General features: G+C 35.6%; 2 protein-coding genes across 3 annotated transcripts in view; one reads left to right on the forward strand and one right to left on the reverse strand.

The window, feature by feature from the left end:
- Positions 1–20,427, forward strand: part of UBE2Q2 (ubiquitin conjugating enzyme E2 Q2) — a 67,881-nt gene that overhangs the window by 46,278 nt on the left and 1,176 nt on the right. For both annotated transcript variants that reach the window (XM_059912680.1, XM_059912679.1), the window contains 4 exons: positions 4,654–4,712; positions 13,540–13,588; positions 14,042–14,137; positions 19,186–19,252. In XM_059912680.1, the coding sequence (XP_059768663.1) occupies positions 4,654–4,712; positions 13,540–13,588; positions 14,042–14,137; positions 19,186–19,252 (271 nt within the window). The remainder of the gene's footprint in view (positions 1–4,653; positions 4,713–13,539; positions 13,589–14,041; positions 14,138–19,185; positions 19,253–20,427) is intronic.
- On the reverse strand, positions 4,081–4,431 carry LOC132360364 (eukaryotic translation initiation factor 1-like). Its single transcript, XM_059915428.1, has one exon. The coding sequence runs from the start codon at positions 4,429–4,431 to the stop codon at positions 4,081–4,083; it is 351 nt and encodes a 116-aa protein (XP_059771411.1).

The raw sequence follows: 20,427 nt of genomic DNA on the forward strand, positions 1-20,427 counted from the left end.
CTTGATTACTGTAGCTTTGTAGTATAGTCTGAAGTCAGGGAGTCTGATTCCTCCAGCTCCGTTTTTTCCCCTCAAGACTGCTTTGGCTATTCGTGGTGTTTTGTGTCTCCCTACAGATTTTAAGATTTTTTGTTCTAGTTCTGTAAAAAATGCCATTGGTAGTTTGGTAGGGATTGCATTGAATCTGTAGCTTGCTTTGGGTAGTATAGTCATATTCACAATATTGATTCTTCCAATCCAAGAACATGGTATACCTCTCCATCTGTTGGTATCATCTTTAATTTCTTTCATCAGTGTCTTATAGTTTTCTACATACAGGTCTTTTGTTTCCCTAGGTAGGTTTATTCCTAGGTATTTTATTCTTTTTGTTGCAGTGGTAAATGGAAATGTTTCCTTAATTTCTCTTTCAGATTTTTCATCATTAGTGTATAGGAATGCAAGACATTTCTGTGCATTATTTTGTATCCTGCAACTTTACCAAATTCATTGATTAGCTCTAGGAGTTTTCTGGTGGCATCTCTAGGATTCTCTATGTATAGTATCATGTCATCTGCACACAGTGACAGTTTTACTTCTTCTTATCCAGTTTGTATTCCTTTTATTTCTTTTTCTTCTCTGATTGCTGTGGCTAGGACTTCCAAAACTATGTTGAATAATAGTGGTGAGAGTGGACATCCTTATCTTGTTCCTAATCTTAGAGGAAATGCTTTCAGTTTTCCAGCATTGAGAATCATGTTTGCTTTGGGTTTGTCATATATGGCCTTTATTATGTTGAGGTAGGTTCCCTCTATGCCCACTTTCTGGAGAGTTTTTATCATAAATGGGTGTTGAATTTTGTCAAAAGCTTTTTCTGCATGTATTGAGATGATCATATCGTTTTTCTTCTTCAATTTGTTAATATGGTGTATCACATTGATTGATTTGCGTATATTGAAGAATCCTTGCATTCCTGGGATAAATCCCACTTGATCATGGTATATGATCCTTTTAATGTGTTGTTGAATTCTGTTTGCTAGTATTTTGTTGAGGACTTTTGCATCTATATTCATCATCAGTGATATTGGTCTGTAATTATCTTTTTCTGTAGTATCTTTGTCTGGTTTTGGTGTCAGGGTGATGGTGGCCTCATAGAATGAGTTTGGGAGTGTTCCTTCCTCTGCAATTTTTTGGAAGAGTTTGAGAAGGATGGGTGTTAGCTCTTCTCTAAATGTTTGATAGAATTCACCTGTGAAGCCATCTGGTCCTGGACTTTTGTTTGTTGGAAGATTTTTAATCACAGTTTCAATTTCATTAGTTGTGATTGGTCTGTTCATATTTTCTGTTTCTTTCTGGTTCAGTCTTGGAAGGTTTTACCTTTCTAAGAATTTGTTCATTTCTTCCAGGTTGTCCATTTTATTGGCATAGAGTTCCTTGTAGTAGTCTCTTAGGATGCTTTGTATTTCTGCATTGTCTGTTGTAACTTCTCCTTTTTCATTTCTAATTTTATTGATTTGAGTCCTCTCCCTCTTTTTCTTGATGAGTCTGGCTAATGGTTTATCAATTTTTTTATCTTCTCAGAGAACCAGCTTTTAGTTTTATTGATCTTTGTTATTGTTTTCTTTGTTTCTATTTCATTTATTTCTGCTCTGATATTTATGATTTCTTTCCTTCTGCTAACTTTGGGTTTTGTTTGTTCTTCTTTCTCTAGTTCCTTTAGTTGTAAGGTTAGATTGTTTATTTGACATTTTCCCTGTTTCCTGAGGTAGGCTCATATAGCTATAAACTTCCCTCTTAGAACTGCTTTTGCTGCATCCCATAGATTTTGGATCATCGTGTTTTCATTGTCATTTGTCTCTAGGTAGTTTTTGATTTCCTCTTTGATTTCTTCAGTGATCTCTTGGTTATTTAGTAACGTATTGTTTAGCCTCCATATGTTTGTGTTTTTTATATGTTTTTCCCTGTAATTGATTTCTAATATCATAGCATTGTGGTCAGAAAAGATACTTGATATGATTTCAATTTTCTGAAATTACTGAGGCTTGATTTGTGACCCAAGGTGTGATCTATCCTGGAGAATGTTCCATGCACACTTGAGAAGAAAGTGTAATCTGCTGTTTTTGGATAGAATGTCCTATAAATATCAATTAAATCTATCTGTTCTGTTGTGTCATTTAAAGCTCATGTTTCCTTATTTTCATTTTGGATGATCTGTCCATTGGTGTAAGTGTGGTGTTAAAGTCCCCCACTAATATTGCGTTACTGTCGATTTCCTCTTTCATAGCTGTTAGCAGTTGCCTTATGTATTGGAGGTGCGCCTATGTTGCGTGCGTATATATTTATAATTGTTATATCTACTTCTTGGATTGATCCCTTGATCATTATGTAGTGTCCTTCCTTGTCTCTTGTAACGATTTTTATTTTAAAGTCTATTTTATCTGATATGAGTATTGCTACTCCAGCTTTCTTGTTATTTCCTTTTGCATGGAATATCTTTTTCCATCCCCTCACTTTCAGTCTGAATGTGTCCCTAGGTCTGAAGTGGATCTCTTGTAGACAGCATATATATGGGTCTTGTTTTTGTATCCATTCAGCAAGACTGCGTCTTTCGGTTGGAGCATTTAATCCATTCACGTTTAAGGTAATTATTGATATGTATGTTCCTATTACCATTTTCTTAATTGTTTTGGGTGTGTTTTTGTAGGTCCTTTTCTTCTCTTGTGTTTCCCACTTAGAGAAGTTCCTTTAGCATTTGTTGTAGAGCTGGTTTGGTGGTGCTGAATTCTCTTAGCTTTTGCTTGTCTGTAAAGCTTTTGATTTCTCCATCAAATCTGAATGAGATCCTTGCCGGGTAGAGTAATCTTGGTTTTAGGTTCTTCCCTTTCATCACTTTAAGTATATCATGCCACTCCCTTCTGGCTTGTAGAGTTCCTGCTGAGAAATCAGCTGTTGATCTTATGGCAATTCCCTTGTATGTTATTTGTCATTTTTCCCTTGCTGATTTCAGTAATTTTTCTTTGTGTTTAATTTTTTCCAATTTGATTACTATGTGTCTCTGCGTGTTTCTGCTTGGGTTTATCCTGTACCGGACTCTGCACTTCCTGGACTTGGGTGGCTATTTCCTTTCCCATGTTAGGGAAGTTTTCAACTATAATCTCTTCACATATTTTCTCAGACCCTTTCTTCTTCTCTTCTCCTTCTGGGACCCCTATAATGCGAATGTTGTTGCGTTTAATGTTGTCTCAGAGGTCTCTTAGCCTGTCTTCATTACTTTTCGTCCTTTTTTTTCTTTATTGTGTTGTGCAGCAGTGAATTCCACCATTCTGTCCTCCAGGTCACTTATCCGTTCTTCTGCCTCAGTTATTGTGCTATTGATTCCTTCTAGTGTATGTTTCATTTCAGTTATTGTGTTATTCATCTGTGTTTGTGTATTCTTTAGTTCTTCTAGATCTTTGTTAAACATTTCTTGCATCTTCTCGATCTTTGACTCCATTGTTTTTCCGAGGTCCTGGATCATCTTCACTGTCATTATTCTGAATTCTTTTTCTGGGAGGTTGCCTATCTCCGCTTCATTTAGTTGTTTTTCTGGGGTTTTATCTTGTTCCTTCATGTGGTACATAGCCCTCTGCCTTTTCATCTTGTCTATCTTTCTGTGAATGTGGTTTTTGTTCCACAGGCTGTAGGATTGTAGTTCTTCTTGCTTCTGCTCTCTGCCCTCTGGTTGATGAGGCTATCTCTGTGTATTTCTTAAGTTTACAATATACTGTCCTGTTTGGGCCTGATCTTAACTTCATTTTTACTAGCTTTCATTTTCATTTCATTTCATTTTGGAGGACTATTTTTATGTTTATGATCCTCATTCATCATTAGGTAATAAATGTATACGTTCTTTATAAACGATTTTTATTCTTTTTAATGTTTATGGTTTTTTTGGCTCTTTTCAGTTTACTGCATGAAGGAATACAGTAGTCCCAAGTTAAAAGCAGACCCCAAATGGTTACATTATACAAGCTGTGAGGTTTTTAAACTTGTGACAAGGGGCAGAAGGAAAATTCTACTCACTGCAAGGAAGTCCTCTCTTAAGCTTCGGTGAGCCAGAAGCACTTAAAACCCATGAACCTTCAGCTGATCGTCCTTACCCAGTGTAGTCTCTACGAGGAACTGGCATATGTTCTTGATGTTCTTGCGCTGGTCACCCTGTAGCTGAATTACTTCTCCATATTCTGAATGCTCAATTACAGTACCATTGCAGGCAAATTTCTTCTTAAACGCCTTCGCTAGTTTCTTTTTATCGTAACCATGAGTGATCCCTTGTACAGTAGTAAGGGTCTTCCTGCCGTTTTTCTGCTGAATTCTTATATGGATATAATCCTCAGTGCCAGCAGGAAGCAGATCATCACCCTTACTTGCATCAGCAAAGGGGTAGAAAGAGTGGAGTTGCTGGATAGTGGACATACGATACGATCCCTTTTCCTTGGTGGAAACGGCCTGCGGAAGGCGGTGGCTGGAGAAGGCGGGTTGGGGGGACGGAGTGTCGGGAAGCCAGGGGGCTCAAGGGGGAGGCTGCTGAGTCCTCAGTGGCGGCTCAGTGACTGGGCTATAGAGTATTTTTAAATCTTCTAAATAATACAGTATTAAGGATATTCTTAAAATTAAACTTGCTTATTTGTCTTTTAGGATAATTTTCCATTTGATCCTCCATTTGTTCGAGTGGTGTTACCTGTTCTCTCAGGAGGGTAAGTTTAAGTGATTGTTTTCTTCGATAGTCTATATCAGAATCATTTGGAGGGCTAATTAAATGCTAGGAGGCCTAGAATGCTAGGCTTTACCTCAAGGTTTCTGATTCAGTAGGACTGGGGTAGGGCCTAAGAATTTGCATGTCTTAGATGGTCTCAGGTGAAGCTGATGTTCTAGGCTGGGAACCATAATTTGAGAATAACTGGCATAAACCATTATGTTTACAGGTAGAGTTTTTAATGACCCCTATTTGTGCATACTTCACCTTAAAAAATCGAAAGTTTTTCAAATGTAAGATGTGATTGAGGGTTTAGAGAAAGTTAAGATTAGAGTGAATCCCACATGCCTATGATCCTAGGAATAATCACAGGAAATCTCATGGGCCTATGGAGCTGGTCATTGATCTTCTAAAGCTGGTCATTTATCTTCTAACTGGTTGTCTCAGTTTGGTAGAATCAAATGGTAATTGTCATGCATTTTTTAATTGAAGCTTCTATTGCCTTTTGGTGATTAGAAGTCATATGAAGGATGGGGAAAAGATCAGAATTTGTACCTAGGTTAGTTGTGAAATGTTCTGTAGATCCTCAAAGTAAGAGCAGTTAAACTAATTTGAGAATTCTGATATGCTCAGCTAATCAATTCCACTTTGTGAGACATATTATGGTGATTAAAACCTAAAAATATCCAGTCCTCTGATCATCTCTATGGTTGATATAGTAATAGTTTCATTTAGATTAAAGCAATCTGGGTGGCTATAAATGATTGAGGAAAATATTTGGAAACTTTTTGTCAATTCAGGATAAATATATAAAAATATTTTTATCAGATCATTTTGAAATCTGATGTAAACTTGACATAGATTTTTCACATTCTGTTGTGAAAAATCCCAAGAATTTTAAGAATTTATGATCTTAGTAGTTTACCACCTTGTTATAGAGACAAACACATGAAATTATGAATAATGCCATTTTCAGTTTAAAAATCTGTTATATATTGAATAGTTTCTCTTCATTGATGCCTTTTACCAAATGGGGTTAATTTCCCATTATTCAAGTGAATAACTGGAATAATAAGCTGGTGACTTATCCAGATAAATCTTCTAACGTCTAATAAAGTATTTTTCCATTATACTAAAAGGCAGCAATGTTAAAGATTAAAAGTATTGAGTACTCAATTGATTGTCAGATGTTAAATATGGACTTAAGTTCTCTGAGGTTGAAGGAGAAAGGGATTGCTTCTGGCAATAGTGATCTGGGAAGACTTGGACAAGTAGGTGGGATCTCAGCTAGGCCATGAAGTATTGGGTGGGGTTTGGTCAACTGACGGAGGTTGAAGGAAAATTTTCTATGTAGGCGAAAAGTGAACACAATCACACATTTGGGAAAGAGCATGCTGTATTCAGAGTGTGCCAGATCAGTTTGAGCTATAACACAAGAGGGGTAGAATTCATATAGAAGAATTATAAGAAATTGTGTTGACAATATCTTATAATTATATAGGAGCATGGATTGGTGAGCAAACTATTTCCCATGGATATTGAATTTATCTTTCTGTAACTGGTTCAGGAACAGGGAAATAACAGTAAAGAGAATGTTTTAGAAAGATAAATATGGTGACAGTAGAAGAGACTACAGGACAAATTTATATTCACAAAACCTGGAAGAATGCGAGCCTTGTTAGCTAGAGCTGAGGCCACTGTCTTAGGATGAAGTGATGACAACCTAAATCGGTACAGTAGTAATGGGAATGGAAAGATGAATGAAAGGTGAGTGCTAATTTGAGGCAGAATCAAAATGATGTTGAGGCAAAATCAAAATAACAGTCTACTATTAAGTAAAGAGGAAGAATTACTGGCTGACACGGGAAGAACTAAAGAAGAACTAAGATGTGTGAAGCCTGATAGAACAGAGCTTGCAATCTTAGAATAAGCCTAAAGCTTGAACAGTGTGACTCTGGATAGATTATTAAGTAATTTTTGTTCCAGATATTTTATATCCCACATCTCCTAGCTACTCCCTTATTTGTTTCTTGTCATAGTCAAAAAAATTTTTTAAACATAACAGCTTTATTGTGATACAATTTACATATGATAAAACTTACCTTTTAAAGTATATAATTTAGTGGTTTAGTATACTCAGAGTTGTGCAACGTTTACCACTTAATTTCCATCACCTTCCAAATGAAACTCTGTACCCATTAGCAGTCACTTCTCATTCCTCCCTCCTACACCCCACCCACCAGCAACCACAAATCTCCTTTCTGTCTCTCTGGATTTGCCTGTTCTGGACATTTCATTTAAATGGAACCAAACAAATTACAGCCTTTCGTGACTGGCTTCTTTCACTTAACAAAATTTGTGGGCTTCCCTGGTGGTGCAGTGGTTGAGAGTCTGCCTGCCAATGCAGGGGACATGAGTTCAAGCCCTGGTCCAGGAAGATCCCACATGCTGTGGAGCAACTAAGCCCGTGTGCCGTAACTACTGAGACTGCGTGCCACAACTACTGAAGCCCACGTGCCTAGAGCCCATGCTCCGCAACAAGAGAAGCCACCGCAGTGAGAAGCCCCGTGCACCGCACGAAGCGTAGCCCCTGCTCGCTGCGACTAGAGAAAACCTGCGCGCAGCAACGAAGACCCAGTGCAGCCAAAAATAAATAAATAAAATAAATTTATATTAAAAAAAATTTGTCAAGGTCCATCCACATTGCAGCATATATCAATACTTCATTCCATTTTATTTATGCATGGACATTTGTTTTTTCCACCTTTGGGCTATCATGAATAATGCTGTGAATATTCATGTACACGCTTCTGTGTGCACATGTTCATTTCTCTTTCGCATATACCTATGTGAGGAGGCACTAGGTCCTTTGGTAACTAACATTTTGATGAAGTACCAGACTGTTTTCCAAAGTGGCTGCACCGTTTACATTCCCACAAGCAATGTGTATATAACCACACTCTTCACTTCCTGTTCACTTTTCAGCCCCATGTAGTCTGGCATTGGCTGTTAGTGTTCCTCCCAAACTGGTATAGGCGATAGGGACTTTGGTATTGGTAAATACAGAAGTCCCTTTTCAGGCTCTGTCATATCTGATTATCAGATTTCTCAGCAACATTGAAACATTTTCCCCTTGGCTTCTGATTGCCTCTTCTCAGTCTCTTTTGCTGGAAACTCCTTGTTTACTTAACTTCTACCTATTGGAGTTCTTCAGAATTTAGTACTGGGTCCTTTTTTCTTTTCCCTTCATTCCTTTGCCTTTTCTTAAAAATTAAAATTTTAATTGAGTTAATTGTGTATTTGCACACAGTTGTAAGAAATAATAGAGATACCTTGTACCCTTTGCCTAGTTTCCCCAGTGGTAACATTTTTGCAAAGCTGTAGTATAATATTACGAGGAGGCAGTGATACAGTATGAGACATTGATACAGAGATAGTGATACGATAAGTAGAGATTATTCAGTTTTTCCCAGTTTTACTTATAACTCATGTGTGTGTATGTGTGTATTAAGTTCTATATTGAGTAGGTTTGTGTATCCACCACCACAGTCAAGGTACTGAACAGTTCCAACACCATGAGGATCCTTCCTGAGGCCCCTTTAAACCATACCCATTTTCCTCTAATGCTCCCTCTTCCCTTAATTCCTGGCAACCACTAATCTGTCCTGCATTCTTAGTATTTTGTCATTTCAAAAAAAATTTACATAAATGGAAGCATACATTTTTGGATTGCAACCTTTAGGGATTAGCTTTTTTTTTTAACTCATAATTCCTTGGAGAGTCATCTAAGTGCCTGACTACTTTGTTCCTTTTTATTGCTGAGTAGTAGTCCATGGTGCACCATGTACCACAGTCTGGTTAACCAGTAACCTGCTTTAGGACTTCTAGACTGATTTCAGTGTTTGGGTATTACAAATAAAGCTGCTATGAATAGTTGTGTACAGGTGTTTTTTTGTGAATGTATTGTCCTTTCTCTGGGATACAAGTCCAGGAGTGCAATTGCTGGATCATATGGTCATTGCATATAGAGTTTTTAAAGAAACTACGAAACTGTTTTCCAGAGTGGCTTTACCATTTTACATTCCTACCAAGAATGTGTGAGTGACACACTTTCTCCACATCCTTGCCAGCATTTGGTCATGTCACTTGTTTTTATTATAGGCATTCTGTTAGGTGTGTAGTGATGTCTCATTGTGGTTTTAAGTTGCTTTCCCTAATATTCCCCAGTGTTGAATATCTTCATGTACTTATCTGACAGCTTTATATACTCTTCCAAGAGATATTTGTTCATGTCTTTTGCCAATTTTCTAATTGGATTGTATTTCGTTGAATTTTGAAAGTTTTAAAAATATATTCTACATAATAGTCCTTTGCTGGATATGTGGTTTTTTAATTTCTTCTAGTATATAGCTTCATTTCATCTTCTTAACAGAATCTTTTGTAGAACAAAATATTTTAGCTTTGATGAAGTCAAATTTATAGATGTTTCTCCTTTTATAGATTATGCTTTTGGTGTCAAATCTAAGAACTCTTTGCCTAGTCCTAGATCCCAAAGATTTTCTCCTACCTTTTTTCCCTCAAGGTTTTACAGTTTATAGATAAGTCTGTGAATCATTCTGAATTAATTTTTGCATAAGGTATGAGGTGTAGGTCATAGATTTTTGCCTAATGTCCAGTTGCTCTAGCATGATTTGTCGAAAAAGCTCCCATGGCTTTTGAAATATTTCTATGTGCCAGTGACTCCCAGGTACGTATCTCACATCCCTATGTCTTTTCTGCTTCCAATGTTCTTCTGCCTTCTTGACACCTCTACTTGAATGTCTCTTATACAGGCACCTCAGACTATTCAGGACAAAAACTTGAACCCATCTTCTTTTCAGTTTCCCTTCCCCAGTCTTGCTTATCTTAATTAATGAACCTAGGAGTCATTCTTTACATCACCTTTTCCTCATTTTCCTTTGATTCTCCCTTTTAAAGAGTTCTCAGATCCAATTACTTGTCTCCATTTTTGTTGCTACCACCATCAGTTCCCACTTGCATCACTTCAGAGGATTCCTGATCGACTCCTGCTTCTGTTCCCTCATTCATAAAGCTTCTCTAGAGTGAGCTTTTACAAATTTGTTCTGATTATGTTGCTCCCCTGCTTAAGCTCTTCCCATGTCTTCCCACTGCTCCTACAGGTTGATGTCCTTACCATATTCTACACGCCCTCTGTGATCTTGCCCTTGCTTCCCTCTTCAGTCATCTTGTTACCACACTTTCCCTCTCTGAGCTAATGCCCCACTAGTTGTCTTTCAGCCCCTAGTACCGAGCAGACTCTTTCCTCATGACTTCCATATACATTTCCTCTGCCTGGAATGTTATTCCCACCCACACTTCAATTCCTGCAGGTCTCAGCCTGTGTGTCACTCTTAGATATGCTGTTCCTGACCACCAAATTTAAAATAAGCCTCCTGGTTTTTCCTTCTCACAGAACTCTGGGTCTCCATCCCCCACTTTATTGTTTATTTGTTTAACATCTGTAATCTTTACTGGATTGTAAACATCATGAAGGCAGGGTCATGTCAGTTTTCTTCATTGTATGCTCTGTGTCTGGTTCAGTGCTTTAGCATACATACTATATATGCAGTAGATATTTTTGAATGAATGAATGAGATAGGAAAATATAGTAAGTTAGCAAGATGTAGGCAGTTTAGGGTAATATACAATTCCCAGTCCACTGATATTTTTATGAGCTATTTTATTGAGCCATCGAAACTTGACCATCTTTCTTGCTTTAGTCCAGGGTGTAGTGTAGTGAGAATCCGAAGGATTATTTGATGATAATACAATACATTGTGAGAGAGCTGTTTGTAGGCAACTGAAGATGCTTTATTGGTTGATATAATAAGAAGTATTCTTTGTGTCCCAGTCATCCACAAAGAAAATACTTCTACTTCTAGATGACCATGGGTTGTTTCTGTCTGTATTGAGAGAACATTATCTTAAGAATCTGGTTTTAAATGTCAGCATTTTCTTTATCCCTCTCTTAGGGCTCTATTCTTAGAATCCATGGCCCCTTTCCTTACCTCGAAAGGGGAGGATTATGATTGTTTTATGTGGGCTGATAAGCCTGCCTTTTTTTTTTTAATGTCATTATCAAGAATTTGACTATAATATAAAAATTTTATTTCTCATCTCAGTTTTTTGGATCATGTTGTATGATTTAAGAATCATGTTGTATGATTAATGTTACTTGTTGTCCCTTTAAGTACTGATTAATGGTATCTGTTGTCCCCTCAAAGCAATTAAGTGATCATCATAGACTGTGGGTGGGGAGGTTAGCTGGCAAACATTCTTGCAGGAACCTCCTAGTAAAACAAAAATTCTATAAATTGAATGCCTGAAGAGGCTGAGCTTAGGATAGTGTTTGCTATACAACTTTGGCAACTGAAAATTTTTTTAAGTTGAAAATATTAACTATGCCCATGTGTATGGCTTTTATCTTTAGATGACTCTTAGATTATTTTTTTTTTCTAATGTTCTTGCATTGTCTCAATATTCAGCAGGAACTCTTTGGAGGCAAAGCGCAATAAGCGTTTGGAACACATATTGATAAAATGATACAGTACAGAAGTAGAGTTGATGAAATGATACAGTACAAAAGTAGAATTGGCTACTTCTTTTAGGTGTAAATGCTGCTGACAGTATATATTAAGGAAAAGTTTAGTAAGTGTATATTAAGGAAAAGTTTAATATGCATTAATATATACTTAGCTCACTTTTTGTATAGGTACTAGAACTACTTCTGTCTTGTGTTAGACATCCAACAAACATTTTTGTAGCTATTATGTGCTTGTAGAAAATGTACTTTCTTTTGATCTACAAGTATGAAAACTTCCCTTCTTCCCTCCTGACAAGACTCTCCACCCCAAAATGAAGAGTGGGGTGCTAAAAGGGAGGGTGGTGGTTAGATAATTGGTAACTCAGTGTTGTCTACACATCTCCTTTTGCTAAAATGTTTCTCTTTAGCATTTCTGAAGTGTAAGGACCAATGAGTGTAATGAGTGTTAACTCATTAACAGATTACTAGACTTTGAGCAGTTTTGGAGAGGCCAAAATCCCAATGAGAACTTGGATCTTGTAATTCTGTTAAATCAGCAAGTGCTTATTTAAAGCTGACTATGTACAAGATGCACTTTGAGCCCAGTGGGAGATTCAAAGAATTGGAGACAGATTTCTGAGTTTCAGGAACATAAGAGAATATACAAAGTTTAAAATCCCATGATTCTCCTCCCTAATTTAATTTTTTGGAGTGTTTTTCTTTCCTTCGTATTAGACTTTTACTTTGAAAGTTCCCAGAAGTTGGGACAAGCAAGTAAGAGAGACAGTTGCCTAAATTCTTCAGGATGGGGGTAGTTACTGACTACTTTATGTTAGTGAATAACTTCACTGTAACTGTTTTTACTAATGGTCTACAGTAGACGTTTTTAGATTGCTTACTTCTCTGTAATTTGGTTTAGTCAACACAAGGATGCATTTGGTTAGCCAGAATGCAAAATTTGCTGGCTAGAATAGTCTTGGAAAGTTTTATGGGGCAGGGGGGAATATGGCATTTGGAAGAGTAGGCAGCAGTGGGAATCTCAGGCAAGGAAGGGAAAGGCATGGGCAAAGTCCCAGAGGACAAAAAAAATTTGTGGTAGACTCACTTTTCACCTAGACCTGATCAGTGGTCTTACCTTATGTATTTTCAATATTACCACAGTTTTTCTTCTGTAATTACCATACCTTTGATTTTAAGCATGATATTTAATGTTTTTTTTTTAAAGATTCGAGCTCTTTTTTTAAAAATAAATTTAGTTTTTAATTTTTATTTATTTATTTTTGGCTGCATTGGGTCTTCTTTGCTGCGCGCGGGCTTTCTCTAGTTGTGGCGAGCGGGGGCTACTCTTTGTTGCGGTGCGCAGGCTTCTCATTGCAGTAGCTTCTCTTGTTGCGGAGCACGGGCTTTAAGCACACGGGCTTCAGTAGTTGTGGCACATGGGCTCAGTAGTTGTGGCTCGCAGGCTCCAGAGCACAGACTCAGTAGTTGTGGCGCATGGGCTTAGTTACTCCGTGGCATGTGGGATCTTCCCAGACCTAGGGCTCGAACCCGTGTCCCCTGCATTGGCAGGCGGATTCTTAACCACAGCGCCACCAGGGAAATCCTAATGTGTTTTAAAGTTTAACATTAAAGGACGAATTACTTTGTTTGAGAAAGTATTACAAGGCTGAAGAATCTTGATCTAAATAATGATTTCCTAAGGGAGATCTGGGAAATCCCCAGTAATTGTTGGTTCAGAGAACAGTCCTCAGGACTGGGAAGAGAAATAAGGGAGTCCCAGAGAGGGGCTCCATGGTAAAAAAATTTTAACTATAAATATAAATGCAGATGTTCATTATTATAGATAGGGTAAAGTCACTCCTGTCAGAGGAAGAACTCTTGGCTGTGTAACATGATGGTGGAGAAATCTTTGGATGAGTAGAACAGTTGAAGGCCATATAAGGAAATTTTTCTCCTGCCCCCATTCTCTGGAATATTTAGGGCCAAGTTCTTAGTTTCTGATACCTTAAAAGTCTTCTGTTATTAAGAACCATTATTTAAAAAAAAAAAGAAGACATTTAGATGATGACATCAAAATTTTAGAATTACCCGTAGTCCTGTAACTCTAACAACTATTTTCATTTTTGCATGTTATCTTCTAATCTTTACTTGTATGCATACTTTCTTAGTAATGGTACTTTAAAAATTGATGAAGAAGGAATACCAAGATCTAGAGAATTTTGTATGATTCCTTTTTCTTTTTAAGGTATGTGTTGGGTGGTGGAGCATTATGCATGGAACTACTCACAAAACAGGTGACTATTTTCTTATGGTGCTCGTGTTTTTCAACCATAGAGTGTTTTAACTATGTAAATTAGATTCTAAGTGGACAAAGCTCCTTGTAATAGTACCTACTTTAACATAATTTTTGTTTTTTGCTAATAGCACCTACTTTTAATAATGAAAGCTTTTTAAACTAGCAAAATGACGTTGTACTTGCTGCTTAATCTATGCTAGGATGGGCAATAAGAGTGATGTATATTTAAAGTTGTAATTTGCTCATTTTTAGCACTTCGAATGTTGGTTTGCTTTGCTTCTTTTTTTGTAAGATTTTGGAAATGGTCCAACTTTACTTTTACTCCTTGACCACAAACTTCTTAACATTAATTTGCTATTATTGAGTCATTATATGCCATTTTCTTAAGCTTTCCTAACTGGGAATCAGGAATATCATTGTGTTTTAAAAAAGTGTTTTCTTCTTTCTGTAGGGCTGGAGCAGTGCCTATTCAATAGAATCGGTCATCATGCAAATCAATGCCACCTTAGTCAAAGGCAAAGCCAGAGTGCAATTTGGCGCAAATAAGGTACTTTTATTAAGAATGTCACATAAACTATAAGATATATTTCCTGTTATCTTCTGAGGCTTCTTTCTGTTCTCTTAGTCTTTGTTATTTCTACTATAGTTAAACATGTCTATAATTTAAAATTTATTATTGGTTTATATATACTAATAAGTAAAAAATTATATGTAGTTGTAAGTTTCCAAAAATTGAGATTATGTTGTAATAGTTAATTCCCAGTGAGCATATGCGTGCTAGGCTGTAATCTAAACTTTTTATTTGTATTAACTTTCAGTCCTCTTAATAACCTAAAAGGTAGGTACTGTTATTGTCCTCATTTTATAGATGAGGAAACTGAAGTACACAGAAGTTAGGTACCTTGTCTAAGGTCACAGGTGACAGAGTGAGGATTGGAACCAGACTTTCTGGCCGTTAGTCTCTGCTCTTAACCACTGAGTTCTTTTCTTTATTCACTTACTGTATCAGAAATATCTTTTCATGTCTAATTGTAGTTATCTATAAACACTTAAGTGGACACTTAAGGATGTACTCTGAAGTTAGTATGTTTTGGAAAAATATGTGATGGAAATCATCCTGACCTGACATTTAAAAAAATCTGGATGTTCCTAAATTTCCTTGTAAATTTTGTATTAAATGCTTATCCAAATAGTACTAAATCTAAATAGGTATTTATAACTGTATTGCACATCAAATCATGAGCCCACTAGAATCTTAACTCACAGGGGAAGCAAAAAATTGAAAAGGCTGTTTTACAGAATTATATACTTGGGATAATATTATAAAATAACTTACTTTTAGCTTTTTAAACAGCTATTTCTTTGCATTAGAACAAAGTGCCATTTTGTATAAAATCTAGAAGTTAATTGAAAAGTAGTGAATTGCTTATAACTACGTTTAACTAGTGTTTCTTAACAGTGTATATATTTTAGGTATTTTAAATGTGGCAATAGAATGATGTATTAGAACATCAAAACTTTGTTTTTCTAAATGACAATTTATGCTCACTATACAATTTCTAAAGTAGAAACAAATACAAACTAAAAAAGTCATCTGTAATTTGAGTGTCTAGAAATACTATTAGCATTTTGGTGTACTTCCAGTCTTTTAAATTTTCTTCCTGGCATTTATTTGTATGTAGAACTTGATGTTAAATTTCATCATTTTTTTTTTTTTTTAATTAGCGTGTTTTTCTCATTAAGAGAAAATATAAAAGGCTTAGAATAGTGATTTTTTTGAGTAATTGAAAGAACATTTTTACCAATAACTCATGCTGTAAACTTACCTCTCTGGGCGTCTGTATCTTTACCTGAAATACAATTGATCTGGATATTTTAAGTTTCTTCCAGTTTTAACATTCTGTAATAACAATATGCTATCTTTGTTCAGTGCTGTAATTCCCTTGGAATCAATCAATTTCAATATAATTGGCTTCAACCTTTACATTTTCATAATTGTAGTTTTGTTAGCAAGTAAATATAACCATTTTATATAGAGTGCCAAGTTAGGCAGCTAAATATGTTTGCATATTAGAGTATGTCTTAGAAGGTGAATTTTTTTAATTGTTAAGGTGAAACCTCACCCTTCTATTTTTTTTTTCTTATTAAGAAATATATGTCAGTTAAGAATGTAGAAACTTTGCATGATGTAATATGGGTTTTACCTTCCAGCCTTCTATACTCAGCAGGGAATACTCTGAGTGTTAACTTTAAAAAGACAACTATCAAAAAAGTAAGGTGCTAAATGGAGTTAAAAATACGCTACCATTTGTGTAAGAGGGATAGACAAGGACATATTATAGATGTGCTTTTATAAGCAGAGAATATCTCTGGAAGGATATTCAAGAAAATGCTGATAATGATTATTTCTGACAAGGGAGTGTTGAAATTTTGAGGGGGCAGGTTAGAATTGGGAGGAAGACTTTACTGTAGATTATTTGTGCTATTTGAATTTCTTTTTGCCATACAACTATTCAGAAATATTTAAAATATAAAAAAGTACTATCAGCTATTGGTTCAAAATAAATGAGTTTGTACCCTAAAAAAATCTTACTAAAATGAGATAAATATACGTAAGTACTGAAAAACAGAAAAAGTTGCCCATCCACACACATGAAATTTGGAGATAGGGTCAGATTGATAGAGCTGAGGATCTGCAGCTATGCCTGGGACAGAAGGATCTTGGCAAAGCTGGTTTTCTTATTCATTTAACATGGAATAGAATATAGGCTGTAACATTAACTCTAGGCTATAGTAGTGAGAAAGCCTTCTAAAGTAGAGGTCTGATCATATGACTTTTAGCAGGAATTGGGGGTTTAGATAGGCAAGACAGTGCCTTCTAAGAAGCTTCTGTTCACTGTTTGGAGGGTAATGGTAGTTGAGCTAAATAGTGAAGTCCTAGAGCACACAGCCCTAACTAGCTATTTCTATAATCAGGAGAGGCATCTGTCTTCTCTACAACCCATAGACCTCCAGTTATTTACCTATAGGATCCCCTAGTCAGTGATCACATTCCGATGAGAGAACTGATTTTTTATTTTTTTCCTGGGGGAAGTTGTTACCTATACTAAGCACTCCAGTCTTCTATTATAAATGAGCGAGATGGGGGAGCCGAATCTGGGAACCTTGAATAATCCCGAGATTCTCCAAGGAGACTAAAGTGGTCTCATGTTAGTTGTATCCACAGTTCTCATCAGCAGCAGGCACAATCTTTAGAGGAAAGCATTTCTAATTTAAGCCTGTAAGATTCTCAAAGATTAAGATCAAGCAAATATGAATTCAGTGAAAGATGACAAGCACATAAGTAGACAACCTAACATACATGAGAACTGGCAGAAACAATGAATAAGAGTTACATATTCCCAAAGACTTGAGGTTTTGGAATTAGCAGATACTAGAATTGTGAGAAAATGAATAATTATATGTAAAATCTAGTGTAAAGAAAAAAGAATCATAAAATTGAGCAAACGATAAGACCAGGAATGATGAGACAGATCTGAAAAAGAATGAAATAGAATTTATAGAAATTGAAAATGTTGAAATGAGAAACAATAGATTAGACATCAGAAGAGAGAATTAATTGATTAGAAGAAATAACTCAGAATGTTGCACAGAGAGACCGAGGGATAGACATTACAGCAGAAGTTAAGAGGTAGAGATCAGAATGAGGTCTAAAACATGTCTTATTCGAATCCCAGGAGGAGATAATAAAATTACATTAAAGAGAGAAATAGAAACCAGAAAGTGAAGTTGTAGAAGCAGGTCCAAATAAATAAGTCATAACAAATATAAATGGACTAAAGTTACCAGTTAGACAGTTCAAATTAAGAAGTCGTCTTTATTTATTTATTTTTATTAAAAAAAATTTTTTTGAAGTATAGTTGATTTACAATGTTGTGTTAATTTCTTTTGTGTTAATTTTTTTCTGTACAGCAAAATGATTCATTTATGCATATGTAAATATATTCTTTTTCATATTCTTTTCCATTATGGTTTGTCACAAGAAGTATATTTAAAATGTGAGGATACAAAGAGATTGAAAAAAAAATTTTTTTTAAAGAAGAATGATAAAGATAGGCCAGTATAGGCATACCTTGGAGCTATTATGGGTTCAGTGCCAGACTACTACTTCAATAAAGCCAGTATCACAATAAAGCAAGTCACATGAACTTTTTGGTTTCCCAGTGCATACAAAATTTACACTATACTGCACTCTATTAAGTGTGCAATAGCCTTATGTCTAAAAAACAATGTACATGCCATAATTAAAAAAAACTTTACTGCTAAAAAATGCTAACCATCATCTGAGTCTTCAGTGAGTTGTAGTAGTAACACCAAAGATCACTGATCCCAGATCACTGTAACAGATACAGCAATGAAAAAGTTTGTGTCACATTTTGGTAATTCACAATATTTCAGACACACAAAATGAGCCAGTGCTGCTGGGAAAAATGGAGCCTATAGACCTGCTCAACGCAGGGTTGCCAGAAACTTCAAATTGTAAAAAAGGCAATATCTGCTAGGTGCAGTAAAGTGAAGTGCAATAAAATGAGGTTTGCCTGTATACACTAACAAAAAGGTGATGTAGCTGCAGTATCAAACAATGTGATTTTGGAACAGAAAGCATTAGCGACTGCTTAATGATGAAAGTCTCATTTAACCAGGAGGATATAATTTTTTACTTTGTCATGCTACCTATCGTTTGTTGAGAGGAAAAAGCAGGGGACAGTGACTGACAGCAATAGGCTGTACATTAATTTTCTTGTATAACCTTAAGGATATACAAGGATACTAGCAGTAGTTAATTTGGGTAGAAGAAGGAAGGTGGATAAGGGGAGGAACTGGGTGGTTTCAGGACAGGTAGGAAGGAGAGTTGTTACTTAGAATATGTTTATACATTTATTCTTATGCTGTGTGAATTTATTAAAAAATTCTATGACATAATATAATAGGTGTGTACCACTATGGAGAATGCTTATGATGTATTAATTGGAAGTTAAGATGTAGGCCAGTTGTACTCATGGGGATAAAATTAATGCTAAACTTGGCCCCTTAAAAGAGGTTCTAATCTAGAGGTTAACAAAAGAAGACTCCTTTAGTAATGGCTTGATGTCACTTGGACATTCTTTAGATTTTTAACTCAAAATGTCATTCATATGTGTAGTCCTTAAAGCCTAATGTTTCCTTACCTGAAGGTAATATTTTATAGTTCTTTTTTTTTTTTTTTTTTTGATGGAAGTTATGAGGAAGAGTTTTTCTACTTACATCCAAATAGCATCCTTTAACTTTATTCATAAAACCTTGTACTTGTGCAATGGTAGGAGGACTTATAAAAATGAAGTGTGAATTTTGTAGATCTTTCCTAGAGAACAGTTTCGGTTTTGTTGTCCCTCTAAAATGGTAGAGAATAATGAAATTGAGAAATTTATTTTTGAAATGGAAATATAACTTAGTTTCCTGTGTTCTTTTAAGTACAGTGGTGATGCATCCATAAATTATTTGTAATGATTTTCATCTACTTATAGTTTTGATATAACATGTATAATTCTCTTTCAGAATCAATATAATCTAGCAAGAGCCCAACAATCCTATAATTCCATTGTACAGATACATGAGAAAAATGGTATGTTTAGTTAAATAAGTATTTATTGCCATTTATGAAATTTTACATAATGTACTGTTGATATTTATCATGTTTTATTCTTCTGTTTTTGCTTTAATTTCTTACAAAGTACAGTTACTACAGTGAAAAACTTTAACCTGAGGATACACACACTGTGTTTCATTCAAAATCTTTGTATCCTAAATACTTGGCCTGGGAACCTCTGAGTCACAGTCAAGATTTTTGAGTAGATTAAGGGATGGATCACTTTACTCACTTGAAATGTATGGTATTGGGATAGGAATTGAGTTAAAGGCAACTCTAAAGGTGGAGTTCTTGCTGTTAATACTGAGTAAATGCAGTCAGCATCATGAACCAGTTTCTGAAACATCTTCAGACTACTTAATGCTTTTTGACAATTGTACACATTTATTTATTCAAGTAAGAAAGTGCTAATTTCAGTTTATACTTAAGAGTATTTGAGTTGTAAATTTAAAAAAAATATTAAAATATCTTTCAAAACTTTATTGGCCTTTTAAAATTTTGCTTATTTTCACAATGCATGTTTGGAGTTTTTGTCTCTTAATAGTGAGGCAATAAACAAGTAGACTTGGAATCAGAAGACCTATTATCAAGTGGCATTTGTGTCACTCATTAGCTCTGTGGCCCTGAGCAAGTCCCATTACCGCTCAGCCTCCGTTTCCTCATCTCTAAAATTGGCATGATGTCTGTCTTGCCGAACATGAGGAAAAAGCAAGTAGTGTGTACGCACAGCATTTTATAACCAAGTGCTGATATTCATGGTAGCTGGGGTAGTGAAACTGATGCTTTTTTATGCAGAGTAAGTAAATTGATAGGAAGTAGTTTTCTTCAAGAGTATTTACAGTAAAGTGTTCTTTACTTTGCTAGAATGTGGTAGTTTATGACTTAAGATTTGTGTTTTGTGTGTGCTCACTTTTAATGACAGAGCAAACTTGCCACTTTTGCAGTGACTGCTTACTTCTGAAAGAGTAGTATTCAAAACAATTTTCAAGGTTCTGAAGAGGGAAATGATAAAAAACTTGAGGACAAAGCTGAGTTTTCATAATAATAATCATATCTAGCACCATAAATTAACAGACCCAGAGACTCCTGTATGCTACTTCATTAACCATGTGGATGCTTCACTAATCTTGGTATATTCATACTGTTCCAAT

Source organism: Balaenoptera ricei, chromosome 2 (assembly GCF_028023285.1).
Source record: "Balaenoptera ricei isolate mBalRic1 chromosome 2, mBalRic1.hap2, whole genome shotgun sequence".
Lineage (NCBI taxonomy): Eukaryota > Metazoa > Chordata > Mammalia > Artiodactyla > Balaenopteridae > Balaenoptera > Balaenoptera ricei.